The sequence below is a fragment of the Anser anser genome (assembly GCF_964211835.1).
Source record: "Anser anser genome assembly, chromosome: 23".
In the NCBI taxonomy this organism is placed as follows: Eukaryota; Metazoa; Chordata; class Aves; order Anseriformes; family Anatidae; genus Anser; species Anser anser.
In genome coordinates this window covers 446,922-470,156 of record NC_139744.1, presented here as the reverse complement: position 1 = coordinate 470,156, position 23,235 = coordinate 446,922, and the positions used below count along the sequence as shown (strand labels likewise).

At 51.2% G+C, this 23,235-nt stretch overlaps 2 protein-coding genes across 14 annotated transcripts in view; both read right to left on the bottom strand.

Moving 5' to 3' along the window:
* Nucleotides 1-567: 567 nt before the first annotated feature.
* Nucleotides 568-4,554, bottom strand: HOXB2 (homeobox B2). The gene is made up of 2 exons (XM_083809020.1): nt 3,806-4,554; nt 568-2,667 (listed from the first exon to the last, which is right to left on the bottom strand). The coding sequence occupies exons 1-2, from the start codon at nt 4,191-4,193 to the stop codon at nt 2,087-2,089; spliced, it is 969 nt and encodes a 322-aa protein (XP_083665146.1). The 5' UTR covers nt 4,194-4,554; the 3' UTR covers nt 568-2,086.
* Nucleotides 4,555-8,164: 3,610 nt separating this feature from the next.
* The window catches only part of HOXB3 (homeobox B3), a 56,476-nt gene continuing 41,405 nt past the window's right edge, over nt 8,165-23,235 (bottom strand). For 3 of the 13 annotated variants that reach the window (XM_083809009.1, XM_083809017.1, XM_083809018.1), the window contains 2 exons: nt 11,611-12,164; nt 8,165-10,586 (listed from right to left, as the gene is read on the bottom strand). In XM_083809009.1, the coding sequence (XP_083665135.1) occupies nt 9,820-10,586; nt 11,611-12,046 (1,203 nt within the window). In that variant the 5' untranslated portion in view covers nt 12,047-12,164 and the 3' untranslated portion in view covers nt 8,165-9,819. Of the gene's footprint in view, nt 10,587-11,610; nt 12,165-15,214; nt 20,622-22,975; nt 23,230-23,235 lie in introns of those variants that run through there. The other 10 variants (XM_083809012.1, XM_083809013.1, XM_083809015.1 and 7 more) reach the window with 8 other exon arrangements.

The following is a 23,235-nucleotide window of genomic DNA, read 5'->3' as shown; positions in this document are numbered from 1 at the left end:
GGAGGGAGGCCAGCGGTGTCATTCCGAGTGAAAAGGTAGCCGTAAAACCAGCCTGCCTTTGTTCCGGCGGGGAGCGATAACCCAGATCTTTGCACAGCAATTTCGAGAACATCTGTCGAGGCCTTACTTTCTTTCGTTTTATTTCTTTTTACTGCCCGAAGCGGAAAGCGAGCCCGGCTCCGACGCCCCCAGCACGAAAGCACAGAACGAGCGAGCGCGTTCCCAGGCCCCGGCCCGCGGGGGGGCGGCTCCGCCCGGCCGCCGGAGCGCCGGAACGGCCCCGCGGGACGGAGACCGCGGCCCCGGGGAGCCCCGCGGGGCCAGGCCCCTCCGGGCGCGGCTCGCCGCCCCCGGCCGCCGCGGGCCGCCCTGCGCCGGCCCTCCGCTGGCCCTGGGGCCGGGGCCGGGGCAGCGCCGCGGGTAGGGGCCGCTCGGCTGCTCCCCGCGCTCCCCGCGCCCCCCTCGCCCCCCGCCCGCGGCGCCCCCGGGCTCGCCCCGCGCGCAGACGCCGCCCGCCGGGGTTGTGCCGTGCCCGAGGAACCACCGGTGACTTAGCAAAGACGTAACGTGATTTATTTTGGGTGTCACCGCGATTGATTCCTGCGCTGACCCCCTTCCATTCATAAGCCTCCCCACCCCCTCCGCCTCGCCCTCCCTCCCTGATAGTGAGGTTTGTGATTAAAATCGCATGTTGCGAGACCGCGTTCGTGAAGGGATCCGCGAGCCGAGACAGAGCTGCGCAAACTGCTGCGGAAAGAGACCGCAGATCTACGAGGCCGGAGGTTTTCTGGGTTTTGCTGCTAAAAAGACGGGGGAGGAAAAAAGAAATGTCTCTTTCAGGCTAATCTCTTCCCCCTCTGCCCTCTGTAGCATTTATTTGTTGGCCAAAATGATGGCTCGCACCACCCATGTTTTGCTCCTACTCGAAATCCCCCTTTTTAGCATTTTCTTTCTTTAAATTACTTGTAACTGCGATGTGGCACGTTTCTATTTCCTGCTGCAAGCGATGAGAGACGGTGGAGCGGGCCCACGGCAAGGGGCAGCGCTGGCCGCTCCGGGCCGGGCTGCGGGAACGGCTGCAGGGGGCTGCGCCCCCGCCCCCAGCACGGGAGCGGAATGTGCGGGGGCTCCGCGGCGCCGCCTTTGTGCTGCCTTCCCCTCGGCCCGAGCCGTGCTTACGGGAGGGAGTCTGAGTCACAAAAACACGCCAGCGAGCGTTAGCATGGGAAACAAATACCCGGCTTCGATTCATTTAAAAAAAAAATAACAATAAAAAACAAGCTCAAAGAAAATGCAGACAGAACGGAACAGGGCAAATATTTCTGACCCACGAAGCCTCTTGCAATATTGTTTGGGAGCAATTTCTTTTGTCCTCTCTCTCAATGCACATGAACAGACTATAAAGACACCAGATCGCTGCAAATCGGGGAAGAGGAAGGAGACTGATTTAGGAAAAAAAAAAAAAAAAAAAACAATTTCGAATGAAATATATAGCAACCCACGTTTCTTAGTTTTATAAAGGCATTTATTTACTCTATGAAAATAATGTACAATAAATAATTTGCCATTTACTATTAAAACATTTTAATAAATAGTCTACATCTAAAACTTAAAAAGAGGAAAGAAAATTCCTCTGTTTTATTATTATCATTATCATTATCATTTTATTAAGAAATCTAAAAGTCTCATTCTGATTCCTGAGAAAGTCACTTGAAGGATTTACAAATGTTTTCTCTCGAGGCCTGACATGTCTGATGTGCGTGAGAACTATCGGGCGCCGTCTTTAAAATAAATAAGAAAAAAGCCTATAGTTAAGAACTTGGTTTTAATTACAAAATAATAACAATAAAAACCCTACTCTTTTATGTGAGCCTCGTAAAATAAATACTGCGAGTGTGATTCCGGTCCCGCAAATCGAGCAGTCTCGGAAGAAAGAGTCTGGGGCTCGGGGGGGTGATTGAACGAGTGGTGGCTCGGGGGCGATTTCGGGGGCGCCCCCCCGTCCCCGCAGCCGGGGGCAGCTGGCGGCGGGGCTGGGGGCGCCTCGGCCTGGCGGGGCAGCAGCGGCAGGCGGGGAGCGGGCCCGCTACTGGAAATTCAGGTGCTGCAGCTCTGCAGCGCAAAGTGCGCTTGCAAAGAAGTCCAGGTCTTCCTCGGAGAAGTGGAGGGGGCTCCCCAGGGAGTCCTGCAGGCCGGGGGAGAGCTGCGGGCAGGGCTCTGCCGAGAAGATGCCCGGCTCCGGCGGCGAAGGCGAGTCCCGGCCGCCGGGGCGGGCGCGCTGCGGGCGGGAGGCGGCGGCGCGGGGCTGCGCCGGGCTCCGGGGGCCCCCGGGCGGCTCGGGGCGCGCCTGGCCGCGGCTGGGCCCCGGCGCGGGGCCGTCCTCGGCCTCGTCCAGGGCGTCGCTGCCCTCGTCCGGGCCGGGGCAGGCGGCGTCCCCGTCGGGGGGCTCTTTGTGCCTCGTCTGCCGCTTGTGCTTCATGCGGCGGTTCTGGAACCAGACCTTGACTTGCCGCTCGGTCAGGTCGAGCAGAGCCGCGATCTCCACCCGGCGGGGCCTGCAGAGGTATTTGTTGAAGTGGAATTCCTTCTCCAGCTCCAGGAGCTGCGTGTTGGTGTACGCCGTCCGGAGCCTCCTGGAGCCGCTGGTGTCTGCGAGCCCCTGGGTGTCTTAAACACACAAAACCGCACGTTGCAAAAGAGGGAGGGGGGCCGGTGCGCGGATGGAGGGTCTGGATCCGTCCCCTCCTTGCTGCGGGCAGGGCAGGACGTGCCCCGCACTACCGAGCGGGGGTGGGGGGAGGGTTGGGGAGCCGCTGCGAGAGAAGATAAATGTTTAATTAAGCTCTTCCCACTGTGGAAGAGGGTTGGAAATCGCTCTCCGGTACCCTTGCCCCCAAGGAGGAGAAAGGATTTTGCTCCCTGGCCTCTCCCTTTAGAAACCTTTCTTCTCTGCCCCCTTCGCAGACATGGGGAATTTCGACCCAGTTTTTCTCTCTCTCTTTCTTTTTTTTCCTTTTTTTTTTTTTTTTTTTTCCCTGCCAGTAGGTTAGGGACTGACGCTGTGGGCTTCGATTCCTGTGTTATCTGGCCAATGAGCTCTGGTGTCCGCCTTTCTGCCTGAGCATTTTTTACCTGAACGGTGCTAGGAAAATACCGAAACAGTAAATTACACTTACACATTTTGTCCCGGGGGAAGGAGGGTCCCTGGCCAGGGTTACTGAGCTCCCTGGCCAAGGGACGCCTTGGGGAGATGTTAGTTTGCCTGGAGGTTGGAGGATTTGGGGGTGTATCAGTTTTGCGATGGCGAGCTGGCTCTCCCCACTGCGCTGGATGCTGGGGACCCCTGCTCTCCGTCTTTCTGCCTCCTCATCTTGCTCGCAGCAGCCTCAGAGTTACCCTCACGTCTTTCTTTCCACCCTCCGCTCTTTTTTTTATTATTATTATTTTCCCTGTAGGTTGTAAAGAAAATCAAGGCTGGGAGGGAAAGTCAAGAAAATGGAGCTGTGGCTCAGCTGCCAAGTCTCCCCGCTGTAGCTCATAAAGAGCCCGACTCCCCCGGAAATCTCTTTGCTTTCGCAGAAGTTGCAGCAATTTCTCTTTTATTTGAGGGGGGGATAAATACCCGCCCCCCCGGCGGTTTACATTGCTGCGGTGCATTTTATTGCGTGACACAGTTTTGGGGAGGTGCGGGGCAAAGTCTGTCGGGGGGCCAGGGCAGGGCTGCTGGTGGGACGGCGGGGACTGTTCATCATTCGAATCCTCTCCGATTTCAGCAAACACCCCCTCACCCCCTTATTATACGAACCTGCGGGAGATCCTGCGGCAGGGATCGGCAACGAGGAAGATGATGGGGGGGAAGAGGAGGAAGACGAGGATGGAGCCTGGGTTGCTTTCTTGGACGATTTCTTCTCCTTCATCCAGGGGAATTCCGCTGCCAAGGGGCCGGGCTGTGCCGGAGGCTGGGGCTGGAGCAGGCCATGAGATGCTCTTTTTTGGCTCCTCGGTCTTCCTTGGCTGCTGGAACAAGGATTCAGGCTGAGGACGGTTTGCTCAAAAGGAGGAGGAATTAATGTCGAGTTCTTGATTGATGAAGTTTGAAATGTCTCCAGGACAGCGGGAAGAGACGTCAGGCACTCTGCGAGCGAAGGCTGGCTATTTATAAACCCGATCTCCCTCTCAAATTCAAAATTCATGGCTTTTCCAGGGCCCAGGGTTTAAAAAGCGGGAGGGGGGGAGGAAGGAGGAGGGGAAGAGAGGAAGAAATCTGAGGGCCTCAGTTTTTATGGCAGTGATGATGATGGTTCTCGGGCTTTTTATAATTGTTATATTGCTGATAATACAGGCGTATGGGGACCTTGCTCTGTTAAACTCGAGACTGGGGCGAAATTGCAGCCAATTCGTGGTCACGTGGCCATCCGCGGCCAATGGCAGGCGGGGCCTGGTGGCAAACAGAACGCATTATTTTCTTTAATTGATTAAAAAAAGGCGAGGGAAGATCCCCAGAAGAGCATCCCCGCCATCCCTCCTCGGCAGGCTGCGGGCGGCTCCGCGGGGCCAGCGGGCCAGGAGCTGCTGCCTGCACTGCGTGCACTGCCCGCACTGCCCGCACTGCCCGCACTGCCCGCACTGCCTGCACTGCCCGGTGCTGCCCGCACTGCCCGCACTGCCCGGTGCTGCCCGCACTGCCCGCACTGCCTGCACTGCCCGCACTGCCCGGTGTTGCCCGCACTGCCTGCTCTGCGTGCACTGCCCGCACTGCCCGGTGTTGCCCGCACTGCCTGCACTGCCCGCACTGCCCGCACTGCCCGGTGTTGCCCGCACTGCCTGCACTGCGTGCACTGCCCGGTGCTGCCCGGTGCTGCCTGCACTGCCCGCACTGCCCGCACTGCGTACACAGCCTGCACTTGCGTGCACTGCCTGCACTGCCCGCACTGCCTGCACTGCCTGCACTGCCCAGTGATGCCCGCACTGCCTGCACTGCGTGCACTGCCCGGTGCTGCCCGGTGCTGCCCGCACTGCCCGCACTGCCCGCACTGCCCGCACTGCCCGCACTGCCCAGTGCTGCCCGCACTGCCCGCACTGCCCGGTGCTGCCGGTGCTGCCCGCACTGCCTGCACTGCCCGCACTGCCTGCACTGCCCGCACTGCCCGCACTGGCCACACTGCCTGCACTGCCCGGTGCTGCCCGTACTGCCTGCACTGCGTGCACTGCCCGGAGCTGCCCGGTGCTGCCCGCACTGCCCGGTGCTGCCCGCACTGCCCGGTGCTGCCCGGTGCTGCCCGCACTGCCCGCACTGCCCGGTGCTGCCCGGTGCTGCCCGGTGCTGCCCGCGCTGCCCGGTGCTGCCGGTGCCGGGCGGCCCCGCGGCGACGCCGTCGCTGGGCTCGGGACATTTGGTTCCCCCCGGGGGAGGCGGACGTGGGAAAAGGGCCTTTGCCCGCCCGAGGTGCCCGCCCGCAGCCGAGGAGAAGGCCCCGAACCGCAGGCGAGCAGGGCCCTCGGCACCGCCGCGGGTGCGGGCCCGTTGTGCGGATGTGCTGCGGGGCGGTCCGGTCCGCAGCTTGGTGGCTGAGCCCGGGTGTGAGGCGCTAAGGAAATCAAGTGGGCGTTCACGTCGAGTCCAGGTAGATCGGCCAGATTTACCTCGTCAAACTACTTTAAAAGAAACAGCGTAATCCTGCTTCCAAAGCGACTCTTAACAGACCCTTTACGCTTTCCTTAAAAGCCAAACGTGTTTTTAAGGTCACGGATACCTTTGAAATCGCATTTCTGCCTTCCCACCCCTTTTCCCCCATTTCTCCCTGCCAATAAACAGCTCCACTTCCAGAGTTTACAAAATAAATAAATAAAATGAAAAGTCATTTCCCAAGAAGATTTTGTTGTTCTTTTTTTCTTTTTCTTCTTTTTTTTTTTTCTTTTAAAGTGGCCAGGTCCACACAAACCGAAAAGAAGAGAGAAACGATCAATCTTTTTCTTGAAAGAATTTGACAGCTCGGCCTAACTCACTCAGCAAAGAATTTTGGCTTTTGCTAAGGAGTTACTTCAAGCAGGAAAGAGTCGAAAAGTTTAATCCAGGGCCCAGAATTCGGGAATTGTAGAAAATAAAAAATTCTAGGGAAAAAAAAGTTGCTGCTGCAAAAAGGAAATCTGGCTGGGTTTTAGTTTGTTTTGTCAAGCTCCATTTCTCCCTTTTTGCAGCAGAGAAGGATTGGCAGGCTGCATTCACACAGGGAGAAGCCTAGAAACTTTTGTCAGTTAAAGCATCCGTGTGGGTGGCACGGGTTTTAGAGAAACACATAATAAATCTAAAGCTGAAATAGATACCCAACCACAGCTTAGCAAAACGACAAATACAAATTAAAATAATAATAAAAACTAAAACTAAAATTACAAAACGCAGTTCGATTGAGGGCTTTAGAGTTTGGCAGAATTTCCCTAAAAACTTATTATCCGTGGATGTTCTCATCGAAATAAACATAAATCCTGTCAGATAGGGACTGACGTCCTAATTCATAGTTTGGTTTCCGATCATTTCTTGCTTTTTTTGGACTAAAGTGGCGTTTTGGCCGTTTCGGGCTTTGTCTTTAGGCTCCCGGTTCCTCGCTGCTCTCTGAGGGACGCGCGGTGGGGTTCACCGGGGGACCGGGGTGCAGCAGGGGAGTTTGGGGTGTAAAAGGGAACCTGCCCCAACGGGATTCGCTGCTTTTACTGACACTGAATTGCCGAAGCAAAACAAAACAAAACGAAACAAAATATATCCGGGAAAGAGTAATTTATTTTTTTTCCCACGCGCCGTGCGGAGGCAACAGGAACAAAAACAAACCCCCGTACTCAAGGGGAAAGGCATCGCCCAGCAGCAAGGAATCCGCACGGTTAGCGAGCGATTGGGAAACGCACTCATTGAAGACAAAGCCGTGTCTGCGTCTGCAACGCGGGGGCGCAAATTAAGCCGGAGGCTGCGAGGGGTTACAGGGACGGAGGCAGCCGAGAACCCCCATGACGGGAGCACGAGCCGTGCTCCTTCCTCGGCGTTGGCTTCTCCGTACCCATTTTTAGCCGCTTCCCGGGAATCCGTGCCACAAACCCCAGCAACATGGCGACCGGGATGTGGCACTGAGAACGCTGCATTCGGCGACAGGGGAGAAAAACCGCTCCCGAACGCCAGCCCAGGCCAAGCTCCTTTTATTTCATCCGATCCCAAGCGGAGCTCGCACGCTTTTGTGCTTCTGCCTTACAGCATCCCCGACTGGCGAATTGCTCTCTGCGCGGGTAGGCACAGGCGAGCCCCAGTCCTGGGAGAAAAACGAGCCCCGTCTTTCTTTTGTGCTGTTATTTACCGTTGCGCGGGGGCTGTGATCGTTAACCTGGAACTCCACCCGCTCACGAGTGGGGGCCGGGAGCAGCCCGGGCCGCTTCTCCCCCGGCTCCGTGCCGCCGCCCCCCCCGCACGCGGCCGTTTCTCCGCGCACCCCCGGGCGTGCCCGGCTGCGCGTACCCGCGTGGGGGGGGCACGGGCACACGGCAGGCCCGGCGTCGCGGTGCTGCACTCCCACGGCCCGGGCCTGCCGTCGGTGTTCCCCGGTACCTCCTAAAGCCTGCCCGGCCTCCCCGCCCGGCAGCGTCTACACCTACACCTCCCCCTCTGCCAGCCGCGGGAGCGGAGCCTCTCGCCCCCTCCGGAGCCGCGGGGCTCGCCCCGGCCCCGGCCCCCCCCCCCGCCTCCCCGCTCCGACGGAGCGCCTCGGGGAGGGCGCGTGCCCGCGGCCGTGCCCGCGCAGCGCCTCGGCGCCGCGGAACTCCCCGCGCGCGGCCCGCGCCCTTTGTGCGCCGCCCGCCTTTGTGCTCGCGGCGGCCCAATGGCAGCGCGGCCCCGCGCCACGTGAGCCCTTTGTGGCCGCGGGCGGGAGCAGGCCCGGGGCGGCGGGAGCGGGAGCGGCCCCGGCCCCTCCGGGACTTCGCTCGCTCCTCTTCCTTCCCCTTCTCCCTCTTCTCCTTCCCGTTCTTCTCCTTCTTCTTTCCTCTTTCTCTTTCTCTTTCTCTTTCTCTTTCTCTTTCTCTTTCTCTTTCTCTTTCTCTTTCTCTTTCTCTTTCTCTTTCTCTTTCTCTTTCTCTTTCTCTTTCTCTTTCTCTTTCTCTGCTTTTAAATCCGACTGATAGGACGAGATAAAATTGATAACAGAAAGTTTATTCAAGAATTGTTCAACAGACAACCCTTAAGCAAGGAAATAAAATAACTACTGTAAGAACAAAGAAAGAACTCCGGAGAGGAGGGCGAGGTGGGAGGGAGGGGTCAGCTCTAGCTCTTCTAACCGGGACTATACAATTACAGGCTGGTTCTGCTCTCATGCCTCCAGTAGAACTAATTACATTATTCATAAGTACGAAGGTAACATAAAACTACTGGTCCTTCTAAATTACAATAACTAAAATAAGCTTGTTGTACAATGACAAGGAAACACAATGTCCTTTATAACAAGTAAATACTAAAAAAGTACAATTTGATTCTTTTTTTTTTCCTCATATAAATACATAATATTGGGGATAAATAATACAAAAAGGAAAATATTTTAAACTGGCTATAACCAATAAATATATATGAATGTTCACCAGAACACACACCTATTGAAGGACATCTCGACTGAGTTGGACGGACACCCTTCAAAGTTGTTTTTATACCCATTATATGTAAACTCTAAGTGCAACAAAGATGTCCAGACAAGAAAGCATTAGCAAATACTAGAGATCCATTCACTTCTGCTTCGATTGGAGGACATTCAATTTGTTCAAATATACCCTGTTTTCACGTAAGGTCAGGAGAAGAGGAGGAAAGAAGCATAGGACTTCTAAGTCTTAAGATTGCTTTTCTGTTAATGAACCCTAAGGAAAATCCCCCCGCTCCCTCCCCCCCCCCAAAAAAAAAGAAAAAAGAAAAAAAAGAAAAAAGTCAACCAACGGTGTCATCGAATGGAAAAATGGAAACTTCACAGTATCAGTGGCAAAGGTGGAAAAATATTCAGACCTGTCAACTCTTTCTCCCTCTCTTTGGACTGCTATTAGTGTGGTTGGGTTTTTAGGCATTTCAGAAATTTGTTTCCTGAACCTTTTTCAATTCTTAGACCTCTCTTATTCTATTTTTTTAATTATTTTTGAGAGGGGAGGTGGGGTAAGAGGGGAAGAGTGTGAATGCTACACGTTGGCAGGTGTGTATATTTGCAGTTTATGTGGGGATTGGTGGGAAGTTACTCATCAAAAAAGGATGCCCTTCCTCTGAAGGCTGGAAAGGAAAGCACAACGTTTTTCTAGAGAAGATGTTGAAGAGGAGGGTAGTTTTCTTGGGAATCTCTTTTGATTGCCTATATAGACAGGTGTGCATGTTTCTGTAGATGCAGAGACACCAACTGTTTAAGATTTGGCTGGCTGACTATTCTGCTGTCCACTGTCCAAGAATTACCAGCGGTAATCTGTAGTTTGTTTGAAAATTAAGGATGTTGCTTCTAAAAAATCTGCTAGATTCCCACAAATCTACCCAAAAACAGCTTCAGAAGCATTTGTGTTGACCCACAGGAGGTATATCTCTTCAGAGAGAAAGCTGCTTTTGGCAGTAAATACTGAAATGGTTGGAAATTGTGCCTAATGGAACCCAGAAATAATAATGGCAAGCACAAAAACCTAAGAACGAAAGAAAAAAAACCATCAGCGAAAGAAAAACAATAAACAGCTCAACACAAATGCTTCTGAAGCCAGTCCTGCCCTCTTCCACTCCTCTCTGTCCCATGTCGGGGTCCCATCCAGTCGACTCGAGCCTGTCCCTGCTCCCTATCACAGGTGGGTCAGTTTGGGCGCCTCCTGGATTCTGCCCTGAGAAGATGCGTGGTGCGTGGAAAGGTCTGTGTAGGTGGGGTGGGTCTCGCACGGTCCGTGGTGCTGGCTCGGAGGCATCTGCGGAGGCCCGCTGTAGTCCATGCTGGCTGCCTGGGGATGTGGCAGGTGATTGAGGCCATAAAGGGATGGGCCAGAGGTGGGCATAGAATCCACATAGTTACCTCCAACATAGACGGGACTTCCCTGCATACTGGGAGTCCCGTAGGCCACCCCATTCCCTTGTAACACGTGGGGGTCGTACTCAGGGGCCGTGTTGGTGTACTTCTGTTGGGAGGGGCAGCCTTTGATGGGGTTTTGGTAGTTAGTTGGCATGGCATAGGCATTTTGGTGGGGCTTATTGAAGGAAGGCGGTGAGGGGGCATCGTAGTTACTGCTCATGGTGTGCAAGGCATTCATAAATCCGGCGGAGGATTGCATGGGCTGGGGCGGGCTGCTGGTGGGAGAAGGCCCTCCAGAAGAAGACCCCATGCCTTTTGACTTCTGATCTTTCTTATACTTCATCCTCCTGTTCTGGAACCAGATCTTGATCTGCCTCTCACTGAGGTTCAACAGGTTGGCCATCTCCACACGGCGGGGCCTGCACAGGTAGCGGTTGAAGTGGAATTCCTTCTCCAGCTCCACCAGCTGAGCACTGGTGTAGGCTGTGCGGGCTCTCTTGGAGGCCGAGGAGCCTGGAGGGCTTTTCTCGCCACTGCAGGTTTCTGCTGGCCGCGAAATGAAATAAAAGATAATTACTTACATGCAGAAATTGAATGCATCGTTTCTTAATAAATCCTGGAACAGGCACAAGAGTTCAACCCCCCCCCTTCCCTCACCCCCTTGCATTAGCCTGCACTCCATAATCATGTCATTTATTAAGAGTTCTGTTCTCCAAAGCTGCCCCTGGTTTATGAAAATTTGATCATGTCATGTAGAAAAGGATTCCAGGGCCATTTATTTAGGAGTCGATTATTTTCAACAGATAATTTTGAGAAAATAATATTTGGCAGGGGGGCACTCACTGCAAAGCCAATTAATATTAACATGGGTCAGTGTTGGGAGGTACTTTGTTTGCCAAGGTGTTAATACACATACACATCTTGTGTGCAGCTCATATTTGTGTAACAGAAATATTTACACACACATTGTTAAACACCAAATCGCATTTGTACCTATGTTTTTGTAATATAAGCATGTATATAATAGATAAACGATACTAATGTAGTGAAGTGCATGCTGCAGAGCTTATGTGAGTGCATTTGTCACAACAGTGCTATTTCTATACTGATTTTTTATCTGCGATTGCATTAGAGATGCATGTGTGTATGCATGCAGAAATAGCCTCGTATTTATGCATATGCTCCCTACAGGCACACACAGTCAGAGAGCACCATGTTTACTGCTGTGTCTGGAGGCAGAGAGGAAGGAAGAAAACAAGCACTTGGCTTTCTCATCTCTAGATTGATCGGGGGTGCACATTTCTGGGTGTCTGCATCTGCACGGCCAGACATTGGCTGTGTACAGCCACCTGGCTGCACTTCCCCGAGGTGCCCTGGTTATGTTCAGAAGCAACCAAGGGTTCGATCAGCACTGCAGGATGGGCCAAGGCTGCTTGGGATCATGCCCAGCACCTGGATCCTCTCTGGATCCTTCTCCCCCAACCTTCCTCCAAAAAAGACCCCTCCGGACAGTGGCTCTGTTACCTCACAAGTTAGGAAAACAGATGGTTACAAGAGCAGAACAGTGTACCTGTGCTAGGGGAAGTGTTTTTCTGTTTGGAGTTTTGCCTCGATTCTTTCATCCAGGGGAAAATCTGCTTGGTGAGACTGGCGTTTGCACTGAGGTTGGCTTTGCTGGGGGCACTTTTACTGCTCCCTGACTGGTTATTGCTGTTGCTACTGGTGCTGTTGGTGGCAGGGTTTGGGGGCGGCGAGACAGTTGGAGGTGGATGGTGCTCCTGGGGCAAACTTGGACGCATGCAGCTCCCATTCAGGTCTTTACTTTTTGCGTGAGGGGTTGTGTTGCCAAGGGACTGGAGGGAGCAGGCAGACCTCTGATAGTCACTCTCCACATGAGAGCCTGGCTGGAAGGGCTGCTGCGGACCCTCGTAGCCGAACCCGTTGGTGCTCCCATAGGAGTAGCCCCCAAAGAGCGTGGAGCTGTCGTAGTATGTTGTCTTCTGCATCTCTGGGATTCCCCAAAATGATTTTTCCGGCTACCAGGGTCTTGACACCCCTATGGCAGAACATTGGCACCCCAAGGCCACGTGACAGGCCGTTTCCAGCTGTCTATTTGAAGCTGACCTGAAAGGTTAGGAGAAAACACACAATAATAGTACCCAGCCTATGAATCCATCTTGGGGCCTGAAAGGCACATGACATGAATAGGGTCCTGCAGAACGGGGTGAACAGATGCTTTGAGCAGATTTTGTCCTGTGTGCAGCCTAAGAAAGCTCATCAGATGTTTTAGTGCAAAAGTGTTGAGCTGATTTTTAGGAGTAGTTTTCCTGGTTGTTGTTTGTTTGCCCCTTTTTTTCTCAGAGCATAACAACGAGGTTGTATAACTACGCACATGCTCAGTAAGTACATGTGGTTACATCTATTTACGTCTATTTACATCTATATTTATCTCTCATCTCTCTATATATACACATAGGAATACACACATATACCCATTGAGGGGGGTAGCACACACAGATCCATGTGCAGTTGTGCACATTAACGTAAATACAAGAATATGGAACAGATAATTGCTAGCTACAAGCATGAGAGGAATGAGATTCATGCCTTCTTATCCCTGACCTATTCAAATCAGCCATTCGCAGACATAAAAAACAGCAGGATGTTTTAGAGTCAGAACAGTATGCTGAGTTTATTGTAAGGCCACTCTCTGGTATATTTGTTCTAAAACTGAAAACAGCCAATAGTTGATATGTTTTATCCAGGTAAAAGTGTCCTGACACAGTTGGCTCAATTTGCTGTTTACACAGAGACTCACAATGTCTTTGGAATTCGGGGCAAATATTTTAAGCAGATTTAAGCAGGGGCATGAATTCAAGAATGTGCTTCCTTCAGCCTGTTTGTTGGTCTCTCTCTTTCTTTGGCAGCACAGGTTGTATTTAGAAAACATACCCTTTTGTTGCCTACAGTGCTTCATACTCATTGCTCTTGAATCTGGAACTATTGTTGCCAAGATGTAATTCCAAAAGCAGTTTAATTGCCTTTTTTTTTTTCCCTTAGAAAACAAACGTGTCACCAGACCATTTGCTCCTAACTTTGTAGCCCGTTGATTTTCCATCATTCCTCTCTCCCCAAGTCCAAGCCCTAGAAGTCTAAAAACCCAATTCAAAACCTCAAATTACAAAATGAAACCTTTCTTTTCTTTCTCTCTGTCCTTTTCCTTCTTTTCTTTCTTTCTTTTTCTTTTTCTTTTTCTTTTTCTTTCTTTCTTTCTTTCTTTCTTTCTTTCTTTCTTTCTTTCTTTCTTTCTTTCTTTCTTTCTTTCTTTTTCTTTCTTTCTTTCTAACATAAACTTTCTCTACAATGCAGACAGAGTAAAAATACCCTCAGAAATATGAAAACTATTATTACTGAAAATAATCTGATGTGTAGCTAACATCTTTTAAAAAGGCAGTGACTTCTCTCTGCAGCTCAGAGTTTGCAAGGAGCCACTGAACATTTTGTTTTGAAATTGATATTCATTGTATATTTAATTGTACCTATTGTATATTTAATTTTATCTGGGCTCTTTCATTCTCTAAAATAAAATAAAATAAAATAAAATAAAATAAAATAAAATAAAATAAAATAAAATAAACTCTGCGGAGATAGAATCTAATGTGATATTTCTGAGTACTGGGGTTTAACAGGAGCCACAGCTCAACAATAAATAACATCTTTTTTTCCGTTCCCTTCTCTTCCCTTCCCTGACTGCTGTGTTCCTCTGCCATGGCAGACGAAACCTCCGTATACTTCTAACACAGCCTCAGACAGTGTCCACGAAGGGACTGGTTTGCTTTTTACACTGATTAAATCCTTTATGCATTCCCAAATCTGTATTGTATCTTCCACCGAGATGTATTATTGTCTATAGGGAGAATTATATCTTTGCTGGGAGTTATTCTCCTCTGGTTCCCGCACCATGATAAATAAGTCTTATTAAAAAGTATACTCCAGTACCATAGCTGAGAAGCTGTGAATTAATTAACAAACAGCAGCGCCGTTATTATGAATAGGTTTGCTGAAAATGTCTAGAAGGGCAGAGGTGGGAATTTCTCCAAGGCCTTCCTGTCTGGCATAGGTTTCTTAAAAAAAAAAAAAAAAAAAGCAAAACCAACTGAAAAGAGAACCGAGTGAAGAGGTTCAGCGAAAGCAGCTAAAAATAACAGGTTTTTTTTTTTAGAAAAAAGAAGGCCATGAAATAAATTTACAGTCCCCTTCGCCCAAAAGCTCTCTCGCTTGTGGCTTCCAGAGATTTGCTTTGTACCTCATCTCTCAGCGCCTCACAAATGCCGCTCATTTATCTTTGCCGAGGACGGCCGCAATCCTAATTATTTACTCCAAGGAATTGTTTAAAAAAAAATCTCAGGCAGAATAATAAATATTCGATTATCTCCTGTTCCAATTAAAGCCGGGCAGGGTCCTTGCCGGGGTCTCCTCGCGCTCCAAGTTTCGCTCTGCCAGCCGTAACGTTTAACCACAACTCCTCGCCAGGAACTTTTGGGGGCGAAGCTTCGGGGGCACGGAAATAAAATCGGGGAGGGGAAAGGTGCGAGGGGAGAGGGCTGCGGGCGAAGGGAAATCCAGCGCCCGGGGGAAGAAGGTAGAGGAACTCTAAGGCGGATGTCTTCCTCGTAAAACCGTTCCCTCCATGTTGGAAATCCTAAATTCCCGACCTGGCTGTGTTTATGAAGAAGAGCAGCGCCTTTCCCCTCCCCCCGCCCCTCCTAAGGAATATTGCCCGGAGCCGGTGAAAACAGGAATAGCCCCGGGTTTAATTTCAATTATTATCGATAATAAATATCCTACACATGCCCTTAACAATAAGTCGGCTGCTGAGAAAGACCTCAGATCCCAGCGACTGCCTTGCGGTGCATATGCCTGGAAAATAGAGACACATTCCTAAAATTTCCCTCATCCCTCCCCCACAACCGAGCTTCACCCCAAGCCTAACTCCCCAGTTGTAAAGCAGGGGAAAAGGGCCCTGGATGAGGGCTGCAAAAGAGCCTCTGCGTGGAAGGAAGCTTAAAGCTTGTGAACTCTTCTTGAACCGAGATTGGAGTCATATGGTCATAAATCATTGGGACATATACTCCGCCATTCACAAAGTGATAGCCTATTTGAGTCCGGCTTACCTTAGTCTCTGACGAGCAAAGCACAGGCAGACATAATATATTTTCACATCCAGCATCCACGCAATCAATAAGCAAGGAATGACCCCCTTCCTTTAAAAACGTTAAAGGAGTACACGAGAGGAAAAAATCCAGCATATGTATGTATAAATGTATTAAAAAAAAAAAAAAGCCAAAACAGGGGGGAGGGGGCTCAGCCAGTGGAGCTTTCGGTTACGGCAGCTCAAATTGTCTCTGTCTCCGTTTGGGAAGAAAAAAAATCAAGATGCTTTCCAGCTTCCAAGATGTGCAGAAAAACTGAGGGCTTTGAATGGACAAACCCTGAGATTCTAGTTGCCCTATAGACTGGTACGCTCTGCTCACTGATAACAATGGCCTCTGCTTTACCACAGCAAAGGGGAAGAAGGGAAAGGAGAAGGGAAAAAAAAAAAAAAAAAGAAAGAAAGAAAAGCTGAACACAACCCCCCCCCCCCTTTTAACTATGCAATGCTTGGCTAGGATTAAAATAATAACGAAAAGAATCCAGGCTACGGGGAGGGCGGGGGGCGAGGGGGAAATAAAGCGGAGGGGATATTTAAAAATAAAGAATTGGGCTGGATTGCTGGGCAAAGCCAACGAGCCTCCCAAACAGCGTCACTAGTGAAAAATTATGCTAATTGCAGACGTGGTGGACAGAGGCCTAGACAGAAAGATAGCAAAGCTTGCCTTTGATTCACGTGTTTAACAATTAGGTGTCAATTTATGCTAATAAACCGTTTCAACATAGTCATGGTGTGTCCCCCCCCCGTTGCCGGCTGCAGTCGCGGCGCTTTCAACAGCCGCCGCTGCCCCTCCGCGGCCCTTCGGCGGCGAGAGGCCCCCCCCGGGGCGGCCCAGAGCCGGGGGGCGCTGGGGGCTGGGGGGGGGGGCTGGGGGCGGCCCCGCAGCCTCTCCGGGGCGCGGGGGGAGCCGGGGGGGCCCCGCGGAACTCGCGCGGAGTTCGCGTCCCGGCCGCTGCCTGCGGGCGGCTCCCGGCCCCGCGGGGGGGAGCCGCGGCTCGGGGGGGTCGGGGCGCGAGCACCGGGGGGACGCGACCGCTGAGGCCGGGGGTCGGGGCAGCCGCTGGTGCCGCTCGGGGTGCCGCTGTGCGGCCCGAGGCGCACGCCTTCCTCCGCTCCCAGAAACTCGCCGAGCTGCGTTCTGGGGAGCGTCCGTGACGAGGAGGGGCTGGCGAGTGGGAGGAAGGCAGGGCAAAGAATTTAGGTGTCTGCACTTTTTTTTTTTTTTTTTAAGTGCTACTTTTGTTGCCCATCGCAATTATCTTCCCTCCTTTAATTCTGGCGCTCGCTCCTTCGGCTAAGTGCTGACGGGGGGGATTTACGTTTAGCAACAAGACAAGGAGTGACCAGAAGGGCTCTGTGGACTTCGCGGGGAAGGCATGCCCCGGCTGGGGGGGCTGCATCGCCTTTCTTTTTTTTTTTTTCACCTTAGGCGAGTGACTCTGGAAAGGGGAAAGAAGTGTGTCCAAGCAAACATTTGAGTTTTGAGAGGACTTAACTCTGAGTTGGACAGCCACGGTTTTCTAGGTTATGGATAAAGTCTTATCCCAAGGACTACGGTGTTTCCAGCTATTGTTCTGACTGCAACGTTCAGATCTCTGAAGTGAGAGTTTCGACCGGGGACATCCCTATTGCGATTTTTTATCCCCGTGTGACTTTTTATAAAGTGCTCCAAAATAAATCCTCTGCTACAAGTTAGTTCATATTTTGGAGCCCCCGGCGCTGAAACTCCAGGGAAGGAGAGAGGAAAAACTGTCGCGGACTCTTTTTAAAGACTTCTCTGTAGGTGAAGTACTCTGTAGGTTTCTGAATATGGATGTCCACTGACTTATTATGGTACCTAGGCAATCAGAAGTATCTCGGGTTCTGCAAGTAACTCCTCTGAAGTGCAAAATTTTGTTTTAAGCTTAACTGGCAGCCGAAAAAAAAATAAGGAGGTCGTTGCACGTTTATGTGTTGAGTTCTTCTAAAGAGTTTTTAGGCTTGCTGTGTATTACCATTTTTGCTTTGGTTGCAGCTTATTTTTCTTTAAAATGTAACTTCCTCGCACAAAATTGGCAGCAAATGTTGCAATCTGACTGGCTTTCCCTTCAAAGGGAGTACAGGAAATATCTTCCATTTAAAACACTCCCTCAAAGTTACGGCCATAAATCACAAAGTTTAAAGACAAGCAAGTAGCAAAATGAAAATACTGAAATCCAGGGCACCGTGCTCCGTGCAGGTGGGGGGGGTCACGCTGGGTGACTGCAGCAGGAATGGCTTCCAAGGCTGATGCAGAGAGACGGACAGAGGGAGAGGGACCAGGTAGGATATTCAGCAAAACTCACCAATTCTCGGATGTCCGGTCCAGCAAATACGAGGCTGTGGTGGACTTTGAGAAAGGAGAAGAACTGAAGGGGGGGAAGAAAAAAGTATGAAACTTCGGTCAGAAAAGCGTAGACAAGGGAATGCAAAAGGAATTCATCATACAGAGAAATGCTGGGTGGGAATGGGGGAGAAGACAGGCTCTAATAACAAAAGCCCCAGCAGTTCCCCTCGGAGGTTACTCCTCATCCGAGCCGCCACGGCATTTCCAGGGAGCGCACCGCTCGCCGCGCGTTCGTACCCGAGTTGAGCCGGGGGGGGGGGGGGGCACGGGGCTTTTGAGGTTTATTGCCGTAAAACCCCGATGCGGCCGCCTGGCTGCCCCCGCTCCCCCGCCGCCCCCGCGGGACCGGCCGCCGGGGGCCGCGCTGGCGAAACTGGCGGCGGGGCCGGGGGGGTCCAGGAGGCGGCGGGGCCGGGGGGCTCGGGGTTAAGCACAGGCGGTTAATTAGCTCCGAGTCCAAGGACAGGAAACATCGCGGAAAGCACGAGGCCGCTTTCCTGAAGGACTGGGGATTAGGAAGGGGGCCGGGGGGGCCTGTTCTTTCCCGCACTCCAGTTTGGTCGGAGGATCGCCACGAAGGGGGGGGGATGCTTTATGGTGTCCGAGGACACCGCTCGCACAGCAGAGATTTGGTATCAGAATTAACGATATCAAGCCGTAACGTTTTTATAGCCACACCGAGATTTACCGCCGCCACGTTCGCAGGAAGGACTCAGAGAGGGAAAAGAAGGGAAGAAAGAAAAAGCAATCTCATTTAAAAATATTTTCGTTTTGGGAAACATTCAGTCGCTTTAATAATCCCGTTTCCGTTCTGTATGTTGATGTTATTAATCTTAAATAAAAATGTTCCCCTCACACCCCCACTCTGCTTGTGACAGCATCCCCGAGTCCATAAATCACCCGCGGATGCTCGTGACCTTCTCTAGTCGGCGGCCCATAGCTGTATTTTTATTAGTATTATTATTACATGAGCGCACACTTTAATACACAGCTTTGGCAATATTCCACTTACATCACAACCTTCCCTGGTTAACTGGGGCTTTTCAGTTGCCTCTGAAGAGTACACACAGAAATTTGTAAAGAGGAAAAAAAAAAAGAAAGAAAGAAAAAAAAAACCACCACCCTTTCTGCGTTGTGAACTCAGCAAACGAAATCTGAGTCTCGGCAAGTTCCTCCCACGCCGGGCCCGGGAGAAGAGGGCAGACCGAGAGGAGGTGGAGAAAAGAGGAAAATCGCGTTTATTTGGAGTGGTTGCAGGAGGGAGGAGGGGAAAAGAGAAACAAACAAACAAACGAAAAAGATTTGGCGTAAATAACGGCTCCGGGGGCGGGGACCTGTTTGTTTTTCATTGTTTTTAATTTATTCCCTTGCAGTAAAGGCAGGAGAGCGACGGACGGAGCGAGTTTTTCCCCCGATGTTCTTTGTTTTGACTGGGGGGCTTTGCTCTATCTGCTTTGCATTAATTTCTCTCTCAGAGGCGGTGCGGATCCCACCCAGCCCCTGCTCGGCCCTCACCGGGGCAGGGTGGAGGCCCCCGCGGCACCCACCGCCTCCCCGGGGGCTGCTCAGCCGCCCTCGGTCCTTTTGCTTTTGGTCTAAAGGAGTCTGGGTTTCCTCGCTCCCGTTCCTCAAACAGAGAGCCCGAGGGAGGGGGGAGTTACGGAAGGTCCAGGACCTCCTGAAACCCCAAACAGAAGCCAGCCCGGATAAGAAATCAAAATGAACCTGAGTGAGCAGTGTTTTTTCCTTGACAGATTAGACCTTTTTCTCCCCGTGACCTTTGCTTAGAGGAGCAATAACTCACCAGGTTAACGATCGCTCAGCGGAAGTGCTTTTGAATTGTCTCCAAAAAACAACAAAACAAACCAAAGCCCGGCCCCGCGCCGCTCCCAGGCTGCTGTGAGGTGGGTGCCCGGCACTCCCGCACCCCCGGCAGCCCCGCAGCCTCCCGCAGCCCCCCGCAGCCTCTCGCATCCCCGCACCACCCCTCTCCCGCCCCGTCGCCAAAACCTGAGGCGGGGTCGGGACGGGGTCGGGGCGGGGTGGGTTTGGGGTGCGCGAGGCAGGCGGGCTGCGGTTCCAGCGGGTGCACAGGGGTGTCTGGGGAGCGGCTCACCGGAGGCGGGCTGGGAATCACCATCCCCTCTTTTCTTCTCCACCCCCACTCCAAATGCCAAAATAATAGCTTGAATTATGTGCTCACGTGACTGGGACGCGTCAACCTTTTCCCTATTTTATACAGAATTGGTAAATGACCGGCTCCCCCTCCAGTCGCACGAATTCCCCCATCAGCAAATTTCCCAAACTTCCCAGGCAGCCGATGCCCCTTGCTCCCTGCCGCCGCAGCTGGGACTGGCCTGGGTTTGGGGAGCTCCAGCTGCTCGTTCTTCTCTCTCTCTCGCTTGCTCTCTTTAATTCTACACACACCCCCGCCCCCCTTTTAATCTTTTGTCCTGAAGGCGAAGGAGACGAACAAACACTAACGAGGAAAGCGACCGCAACAACCACCGCTCCCAAAGCCTCGGCGTCCAGCCAAACGGCGAAGACGACGGTGACAGAGGGGAAACACCCGGGGTTAGGGGACAGGAGAAGCGGAGGGGGCTTCTCTGCCTTGCCGGCGGCGGGGCAGCGCTCGGAGGCCTTGGGGACGGGCTCCTCGCCCCTAGTCCAGGCTGCCCACCCCCCCCACCCCCCGCGAAAGAAAGAAAGAAAGAAAGAAAGAAAGAAAGAAAGAAAGAAAGAAAGAAAGAAAGAAAGAAAGAAAGAAAGAAAGAAAGAAAGAAAGAAAGAAAGAAAGAAAGAAAGAAAGAAAGAGGATTTGAGGATTCAAAACTTTTCTCCCACTGCCCTTCCTTCGCCTCCCAGGAGGTCCAGGCACCCACGCTACCACCGTGGTTGCTTCTTTGAGAAAAGGAAGAAATTTGGTTATTTTTGCAGTGGTACTCGCCTGAATCCGGGACCTGGCTGTCGCTGGAAGACGGCCTGAGCATGGGGGAGAAGGAACCTGGGAGAAGAAATAAGCTCCATTTTACCTGCTTTCAAGTGATAATTCACAAAGACTAACAGTTTTTGAGCAGGGAGTCTCAGGAGAGGGAGAAAGAAGAGCTGTTAATAAATTATATTTCTCTGTTTTGTGATGTTTTCACCGAATATTTATCTTCTGTAGGGAACCATAAGGATACCACCGAGTCCCGCATTCTACCCTCAGTGTACATCTCTGCAATCGCCCCACAGACGGCCACCAATGGGCACAGAGGAGAGCCACTGCCCTTTGCTAAAATCCTCTCTTACGGTACGGGTATTTGGTCTGTCAAACTTATCACCATATCAAAGGGCTCCCTTCTTTCCCGGGTTCTTAGTTAATTTTTAATTAGGAGGGAAAGCTTTGGGAACAACAATGTTTAACACAGCAGAGGACAGGCAGATGGAAGAGGAGGTTTTAAATCCTATTTCTATTTTTAACACGGATGCGAGCAAGTCTGGCCGAGCCGGGATGCACCTCGCTGCAACGCACGTGTTTTTTCCCAGAAATATCACATCCCGACGCCCCCAAGCCCCTGGGCAGAGCGGACAACCTAGCTAAGGGAACAACCCGAAGAAGCCCAGCTGCTCGATGTTCATCCACCCAGAAGAGCCTCGTTTCGGTGCTCCCGGATTTCGCCCTTGCTGTAAAATGCCACAAAGAGGAACTGAGCTTCCAGCTCCCCCCCCACCTCGCCACGCCAGGGCTCAGATCCCCCACACTGCAATAAGTCGTTTTTAGGGAGTGTGGGAGAAAAGAAAGATAGAAGTGTGGAAAAATACTCCCCCACCCAAATCTTCTGTCCCAAAAGAGGAGAAGTGGGAGCACCAACAACATACAGATCTATATGGCTAGATTTCAGAAAGTGTCCATTAATATCAATTTACTTCAATGAAAACTTTGCTTCTTCATGAAGTTGATGATTTATGATAAAATCAATTAAATTACAGCCACTTAGGGCCTGCGGTTTCTTCTCAGATTTCATTCGCCAACAGATCAAGCGCTTGGTAAAAAAAAAAATCAAGTTTAGCTGGAGGCGAGTAAAGATAATTCTGAAGCTGAGGAAATTTAATGCAAAGCAATTTTCAGGGAAAAAAAAAAAAACACAGACGCTTGTGTATCCAAGCTCATGCTCTCTGCCAATATACCAGTTCGCCTCGGGAAATATTAGACACTGAGTCAAAACTTTTCCAGTTTCACAATGTATGAGGACATTTTTAGAACTGGCAACTTGTCCAGGGGACTGAGTTATTATCTTGTTCTAAATGGAAAGGAACCAAAGGAGAACAGAGAGCGCACACACGTATATATTTAGAAAACTTTCTGCGTTTAATTCGATTTCTCCCTCTCTCTTCCACCTCCCCTCCTCCCTCCCCATGCAACCGATTTTATTGTCTCACTCTTGAAATGAAATCGGGAGCTCACGGCGTGGGGGAAGAGCGGGGGGGGGTGCGGGGGGGGAAGGATTTTTGAGCCAGAAACGAACAGCGCAAGTCCGCAGACCACTGCACTCAATATTCCCACGCGAAAATTCGCCCTCCCGAGCGTTTCCTTTTCAATTATAGAAATTGCATTTGAGCGAAATGAAACATTTTCGGACACCTCTCTCCCCAGACCAAAACAAACTTTGCCTCTTTTTAAAAGCCTGATATTTTCGGGCTCCGCGAGTAGGTCGGACTCCCCGAATAGCCACCTCTTCTATGACAAATGTTTGAGTCTTACCCATTTCGGTCAAATGCACTGGACGGCTAAAAGGACGAGCAGCTCAACTACCCAGACGTTTGGTGGTCACATCTGGCCCCTACAACCAGACCTGGGGAGGGAAACCCCGCTATGGACATACACAGAGCTTGGGATTATTTATTTATTTATTTATTTATTTATTAGAAGCCGTTGTAATTAGGGTCTGCTTCAAGTAAACAAAAACCTCTGTGGGGCCATAAATCACCATCACATACATTCTTCAGCTTAACACCCCGCTTTTCCAATGGGCTTTTGTAGTTTCTTTTTCAAACGAGGGAGGTGCTAAAATTTTAACAAATGTGTCCCGGACAAACTTCACGGGTAAACACGCACTTGGAAAGAAACAGTTTGTGCCCGGTCTCGGTTATGGACCGTGCGAGATAATTTTTGCTCAGCTTCAGCTTCCCCAGTCCTGCTCCCGAGGCATCAGTCTTAATTTGTTACCAGGAGAAAGTCGGCTATAGCTCATGATGGCCGGTGGAGAAGCCTGTCAAAGCCTTCGGAGCAATTAATTATATCTCACAGCGTCGGAGCTGAGAAGGTAGGAAAGGCAGAGCTGCACCATTCTTTTATTCATTTTTTTAACTTCTTACCTGCGTTACTGTTCAACCCAGGACATCAAGAAGAAGTAGCGAAGCCGGATCAGGGTGGTGCGAATTCACAACTGAAGCAGCCAAATTATGAAGAAAAGAAACTACTTTATTGCACCCCGGTGGATCTTGCTGACAGCTTGCTCGGATGCGATTTTTTTTTTTTCTCCGAAGAAGCTTTGATTTTTTTGGACTCTCTCGATTCAAATGGAACTGACTTGACGTGGAGAAAACCAGAAAGTCTTCCAAAACAGCTTAAAGTA